General features: G+C 40.3%; 1 protein-coding gene across 1 annotated transcript; it reads right to left on the reverse strand.

Annotated features, from left to right (window-relative positions):
• Nucleotides 1–1,183: 1,183 nt before the first annotated feature.
• LOC104965726 (lysine-specific demethylase phf2-like) lies at nt 1,184–5,506 on the reverse strand (the record flags this gene model as incomplete). The annotated part of the gene is made up of 6 exons (XM_010794736.1): nt 1,184–1,357; nt 1,452–1,638; nt 1,723–1,864; nt 3,381–3,541; nt 3,828–3,942; nt 5,421–5,506. Coding segments are annotated over 6 exons (865 nt in total), but the record flags the coding sequence as incomplete, so codon positions are not given.
• Between the last annotated feature and the right edge of the window lie 2,331 nt (nt 5,507–7,837).

Below are 7,837 nucleotides of genomic sequence, written 5' to 3' on the forward strand. Positions count from 1 at the left end.
CTTCTTATAGACACATGCATTTCCAAACATTTGGTCTACCTATGTTGTAAATGTATTATCTTTTCGATTTACACACGGCATCTATTGCACGTCTGTCCGTCCTGGCAGAGGGATCCCTCCTCTGTTGCTCTCCCTGGGGTTTCTCCCATGTTCCCCTTTAAACTGTGGGGTTTTTTCTGGAAGTTTTTCCTTGTACGATGTTAGGGTCAAAGGACAGAGGGTGTCGTATTGTCATACTGATATTCTGTACACACTGTAAAGACCACTGAGACAAATGTAACATTTGTGATATTGGGCTATATAAATAAACATTGATTGATTGATGAAGAAGAGGGGACACATGTTGATGTAGAAGAGACAGGAAGAAGAGGGGACACATGTTGATGTAGAATAGACATTAAGAAGGTGGGACACATGTTGATGTAGAAGAGACATGAAGAAGAGGGGACACATGTTGATGTAGAAGAGACATGAAGAAGAGGGGAAACATGTTGATGTAGAAGAGACATGAAGAAGAGGGGAAACATGTTGATGTAGAAGAGACATGAAGAAGAGGGGACACATGTTGATGTAGAAGAGACATGAAGAAGAGGGGACACATGTTGATGTAGAAGAGACATGAAAAAGTGGATTTTGCATAATAGGTGACCTTTAAGTTGCGATCTGCCCTTCCTCACCCAAAGCATCAATCTAACCCTGTAAACTTGCACAAACTCTTATTACCATTAAGTATCATTTACAAACTTTTGAGGATTTTAATGTTCTATTGATTAATAGATTTGTGGAGTTTCCCGTCCCACGTGGGACCAAGGCTTTGAAACAAGGCTGTAAATCATCTTCTGTTACAGGCTGCTCATTCACACTTATTTATGCCTGATTCAGCTAAATCAGACAGAGCTGAACTGAATATTATTTATTTATATTAACAAATATCTTAAGTTACATCTTTATCACAACGTACCATATATGCTTTTTTGTTGAGTGTCAAAGTATTTTAAACTCTTTAACCCTGATTTCTCCAACATGGAGCAGATTTGAAATACACACTTTTTTTTTATGAATTAACATTACATATTACCTTTAATTAAAAAGCATAAACACAAGACATCCCATTTACAGAGACAAAACAAAGTGACAAGAAGCTGGAAGTATGTTTCAGTTTATTGCATTGACTAATTAATTCTCAAAAAATACCTGATGGGATGAAAAGCGTCTGCCCTTGCTTCAGAGTGCATTTGTAACACTTGTCCACCTGGTCGGCAAAGAACATCTCGCTGTGATTGGACGACGACCTCCAGCGCTCGTACAGAGACAGGTTGGCAGAGGTGGGCTTGATGAGAAAGAAGATCTTCTCCCCCTGCAAACACAATCACATGTTCTAGCACCATCACTATCGTATGAGAGATAAAGTTTGATGTTTCACAACAGGCGTGACGCTGAGAGTGACAGACCTTCAGGACGTGGTACCAGACGGAGGCGCCACCACACTCGATGTGGAAGTCTGTGTAGCTGTCTTTGACACAGATCAGACAGTATTTTGTGACTTTTGGCTTCCCAAGCAGAGCATCATCAGGCCAGTAGTTTTCTACCCAGGACAACTGACGTACAATGTGTGGACTTTCAACCATAGTATTCATCCTGACGCAGCAAATAAGAAACGAGATGAGTACAAGGACTTTTTCACTTCATTTCAAAAATCACGTCAGGTAAAGAGCATGTTACCTTGTGTCAGAGAACTCCAAGTTGATGACATTCAACACTTTCTTTCTGTTTGTGCTGTAGTAAAAATCTACAAACTCTTTGAGCTTCATCTTGCTGTCGGTCTGTTTGGTGACGTCAACCACGTCCACACCCACATCTGGACCTGAGAAAAAAGGGGACAAAACATGATAAAAGCTGAAGAAAAATTAACCGCTACTGGCTAAACATCTTCTTCTGTCTATGTGTTACACGTGACCACAGAGGCAAGGAAGACACATGTACCTACCCCCATGTAAAACGTTTATTTGATGCAGTATCTTTATTTACTTAATAAAACACAAACAGTTTGAAAGGATCACTTTGAATACAGACTGGGCGGCAGACCTAAGTCCTTGGGTGGGCATTTAATATGTGAGGGCATGCCCCTGGTAAACAAAATTGCTTAACAATTAATCTTGCTGATTCATTACAAGCATATATCTGTATCTAATCGTATGAGCGTCTTGAATGTCACTGAGCTGAAAACAACAGTTAAAGTGCATCTCAGAAACAAAAACGACATATCCCGGAGCATCACCGATATATCTCTGTAAGGGGGTCCGGGAATTCTTTGGACAAACATGCTCTATTTTTTTATATTCTGGCCTCATTTATATGCAGAGAACATACTCAAACATTGAAAAATGTCAATGTGTAACATTACCGCAAACGCATGCGAATTTTGAAGATTAAATATAAATGTTGATGTAAGAATGTTCATGCTCTGCCATAGCTCCTCTTCTGACACGCGCACACACACACACACACACACACACACACACACACACACACACACACACACACACACACACACACACACACACACACACACACACACACACACACACACACACACACACACACACACACACACACACACACTAACTAACCTAACCTACTACTACTACTACTACTACTACTACTACTACTACTACTACTACTACTACTACTACACTACTACTACTACTACTACTACTACTACTACTACTACTACTACTACTACTACTACTACTACTACTACTACTACTACTACACACACACACACACACACACACACACACACACACACACACACACACACACACACACACACACACACACACACACACACACACACACACACACACACACACACCTCAGTTTATTCTGACAGGCTGTTAGGTGACGACTATCTCACACTCACACACGTTTATTTTCACTAAATATGTTACAGACCTCACGTTCTTTTGGTATGCATCCATTGCCCACTCATTGGCAGTTTTACCGCTGATTTCTCCAGGGAGGGCCCAAACTCTACTATTACTGCATTCAATATACAGCAGTAATAGTAGTGATGATAGAATTCATTGAAGTTGTACTGTTGTAGGCTGGTTGTAGTACTAGTACACAAGTAATGCTTGTAGTAATAGCACATGTTGTAGTTGCAATACTACAGTATTTATAGTAACAGTAGTTAAGTCACTAGCTACCAGAAGTTAGCAGAGAGCAGTGCTGCAGTATTTATAGTAACAGTAGTTAAGTCAGTAGCTACCAGAAGTTAGCAGAGAGCAGTGCTGAAGTATTTATAGTAAGAGTAGTTAAGTCATTAGCTAACAGAAGTTAGCAGAGAGCAGTGCTGTAGTAGCTGCTCAGATTCTTACCAACGTAGTTCTCCACATCACTGATGTAGAAGGTGGGGGGGGGCACGCTCAGGCCCAAACCCTCCTTCTTCAGAACCAGGAGGGGCTCGTTGAAGCCCCCGTCCTCAAGGTAATCCATGGTCAGCTGACCGCCGCTCAGCTTCACCACAACATCATCAGCACTGACACACACACACAAAACAATTTTAAAGCAGAATTTGAAAAGTAATTTAATACTGCCCCCTAGTGGGCTTATTGTTAAGTGAGGGATACATTGTGAGATTGACAACTCCTTAGAGTCACTCATGACATTTCAAGAAGCCTAATCAACATTGACAGTTAAATAGAGTGTATTAAATGGGAGATCTGATTCTGATTATATAGAACGTTTCCCACTTCATCTCAAAGGACTCCTCTGTTTGTAGTTCAGTAATGAGACATGAGGACAGCAGTGTGTCATGTCTTTACCTTGGAAAGGTCCTGCTGCGCAGCTCCTTTATGAAAACCTGGCTGCCGTTCTGAACAGCTTTGATATCTGTGCTTTGTCCTGTGTCATGTTTGCTCCAGTTCTTTTTCTTTTTCACTGAAAAACAGAAAAACAAATGACATTCAAGAACAGTAACAATGCAGAATAACACAGCAAGACATGACCTGGGGCCTCATTTATAAACGGCGCGTACGCTCAAAAGATGGCGTACGCCAGTTTCTAAGCAATGTTTGCGATTTATAAAAAACAAACTTGACGGGAACATTTGCGGTCCTCCACGCAAACTATGACCCATACGTATGCGGTACGCAGAAAAACGGGAGACGAGAAACTGCAACATCGTTGGCAGAAGGAAGAATGGAGAGAAATATGTGAAAATAATACCATAAATATAATGTTACCTCTCATGTAGGCTATCAATATTACGAATTAATTCGCAAAAACTGATTGAAGCCAATCTTAAAATGATTAAACAAACGCCTGTTTGAGACTCTTCAGTGCATACAAAAACGTAACTTGGAGAAATAAATATATACAGATATGTTATTGAAAACAACCTCGAATATGTTGTCTTAATGTTATGACATGTATTCTCATAAATGATGCGGTATGCAGAAGGACAGAATTACGTCTAAACTGACGCCATTCTGTATTTCTATAGGTTGTATACGAGAATGGTTTTATATACTATCATGTTTAATCATGTTTTATGCCGTTTGCTAAGACTTGATAAGTCGCTCATAAAACACAGGAGGTATGGAAACTAAGAACACCATATATTTGGTAGATTTGGCAGCTGATATTACACATTTGTTTTATTTAATTGAACTGGTGGATATAGAGTTGCTGCAGTGGAGACGCTGCGCACAGCTGATCGACAGCTGGAACACAAACCACCAAATAAAAAAATAAACATTAATTGACTCCACTCCGCAGGGATCCCCCCTTTCTTACAGTTTCTCATCATGGGGGGGGGTCTCCTGTCCCCGGCACAAACACACTGACACACTGCCTGAGGAAGGTTATGTGTATTTTGTCATTAACTTTTTTCGGACCACTTATTTATTTATTTTGGTGAAGATCCGACCTCCATGCTGCTACTCTGGTTCAAACTGCATCCACCAAACAATGTGATTTATCTCCACCTTCCCAAAAGAACCAAAATCTGACACGGTGTGAAATGTCTTTTTTAGCTGTTCTGTCGTCATTTCCTGCGATCTTCTTCATGCAGTCAGTCAAAATGAATATTAATACGGGGCGTTTCTTTGACTATTTATAGGCAAATATGGACGTTACGTGAAGCCCGAAAAGCTGCGCCGCATTTCAAGTTGATTGTGATTTATAAAGGGAAACCGGCGTAGGACGTGCCGCACGCATCGGAAAATGTCTGTGCGTATTTATTTGCTTTGTCCTACGTAAGCAACCTTCCCACGTGAATCCTACGCAAGGCTTTATAAATGAGGCCCCTGAACACATCATTTTATTTCATATTAAGACCTTTTAATAATGTTTTTCTTAGAAACAGTTTCATTTGGATGGGAACTCTGAGCTAGTTAGCACTACTTGCTACTTACAGGTGGATTTGCCGTGGTTCTTCTCACAGTTTGGACAGTGATATATGTCAATATCTGGAGCGTCATCTTCATCCACCTCAACACAGCTGAAACAGAAGCATGGTTTAAAGGTTAGGAATGTGAGCATAAAGAGCGTTCTGCTGAGCATGTGGACGCTGCTGGGCTCTGAGGTCTCTGCCTGCTGTCATGGTGACAGCATGCATGTTTCAGTTGTAACCATTATTTTAATGATCAAAACATCTCTGGGCTGTGAAAACTGAGTAGCCAATGGGGACACACCCTGAAAGTCCCGCCCACCTGAGAGGTTTGTGTCAGAATCGCAAACAAAACATGACCGAGCCCAAAGAGAGAGCTGCAGCGTAACCGCAGAGCCCCCACAGAGAGCAAACATCTGATTATTGAGAAAAAAGCAAAGGAAACTGCAAACAATAAGAGAGGTTAAAAAAAGAAAAAATACTTAACATGATTACACAAATTATATACTTATACTTTTGAGATAATATTATCTTTGCTTGACTTTAAAAAAAAAAAAAGGTTATCAAACTCTTATTTTGCTTGATACTGAGAAAGACACACACTGCTGGTGGCCTTAAGCACATTATGAAGTCAAACAAAACTCTATTGCTGGACCTGCATTGCAAAGTTTCAAGTTATCAAATTAAAGGCGACCTATTATGCAAAATGCACTTTTTAATGTCTTTTATACATAAATATGTGTCCCCGGTGTGTAAGGAGACTTCACAAAGTTTCAGAAAATACAACCCTCTCTCTTTTCCTCCTTACCCACATCTCTAAAAAAACGGGGGTGCAAACGTGCAGATCCAGTATTTTTCTCCTCTGACATCAATGGCGAAATGTGGCACACGTGATACGTCCCAACCTATCATCTCCGTATACAGTCGTCTAGCTGAATCCCCTCCCCCAGCTGTGTGTCTGTTTATTCAGCAGGATGTCTGCAGGAGGGACTTAGAGTAAAGTTGTTATATATAATACATATAATGGCACTGTTCTAGCGGTAAACACTTAAGAAAGAACATGTCAGATAACATGACGTAGAAAAGATCGATTTTGCCAGTTATGTGCTAAAGTTTTAATTTGAAGTTTTACTTGCTTGTAAGCGCTTTGTGCACCAGAAAAAGCGCTTTATAAATGTAATGTATTATTATTATTATTATTAAAGTAGCCATTAGCCCCGTTAGCCCCTTTTCGCTAAGTGTTGATTTGAAACTCTTTAGACTCTTGGCGTTGGACTGTAAAATGGTTAATATCGTCTGTTAGCTGAGTTTCTTCCCGTTAAGTGGGTATGCATCATTAATAGGTTGTTAATGTTAAGAAGCCTTGAGACGCTGTTTCTAGCAAAATGTTGCGTCTGCCCCTATGGTCTGCCCCGGGAGTCTCACAATAATAAGAGCGCTGTTAGGAGAGATGATGAGTGGCATTCACAGTGGCCAATCAGTGGTACTCAAGCCGGATACGTCACACGGGATGTGGGTTCCCAACCAACCAGAATTGTTTAAAGTAAGGAAGTAGCGTAATTCATATACCGATAGCAGCACCATTTGTCCAGCGGCTTAACGGTATACCGATACCGTCCAATCGGCTACTGGTACTGACTTAGTACCGGTTCTCGATACCCATCCCTAGGTCTCACTAAAACATCTATTAGAAAGCTGCAGTTAATTCAGAACGCCGCTGCTCGAGTCTTCACTAACACTAAGAAAGTGGATCTCATCACTCCTGTTCTGAAGTCTTTACACTGGCTTCCTGTGTGTCAAAGAATAGATTTCAAAAATATTGTTGCTGGTTTATAAAGCACTAAATGGTTTAGGCCCAAAATACATTTCTGACCTACTGCTAAATTATGAACCATCCAGAACTCTTAGGTCTTCAGGGACGGGTCAGCTTTCTGTCCCCAGAGTCAGAACTAAACATGGTAAAGCAGCGTTAAGTTATTATGCTCCAAATATCTGGAACAAACTCCCAGAAACCTGCAGGTCCACTACAACTCTGACTACTTTTAAATCCAGGCTGAAGGCTTTTCTTTTTGCCGCTGCTTTTAATTGAACTATTCACATCTTAAACTGCACTGTAACTTTTATTCACATATTTTTTCTTTTAATGTTTATTTTATTATCTGTGCTTTTTAATGATTGTTTTTAAATGCCATTTTTGTAATGTCTTTCATTTTTTGTAAAGCACTTTGAATTGCCTTGTGTTGAAAAGTGCTATATAAATAAACTTGCCTTGCAAGTTGATTGATTACAATTGATTTGTTGATGGGAATTAATGTGAATAAATTAACTCTAGGTTAACGGTACTCTTGCTATCACTACTCACCGACACTATACACCTTGTCCCTCATGCTAGCCCTGACAACACCGGTAAGCACACCTTCATCTAGGCTGCACTGTTACGTG

This window comes from Notothenia coriiceps, unplaced genomic scaffold (genome assembly GCF_000735185.1).
Source record: "Notothenia coriiceps isolate Sejong01 unplaced genomic scaffold, NC01 NC01_scaffold00002115, whole genome shotgun sequence".
In the NCBI taxonomy this organism is placed as follows: Eukaryota; Metazoa; Chordata; class Actinopteri; order Perciformes; family Nototheniidae; genus Notothenia; species Notothenia coriiceps.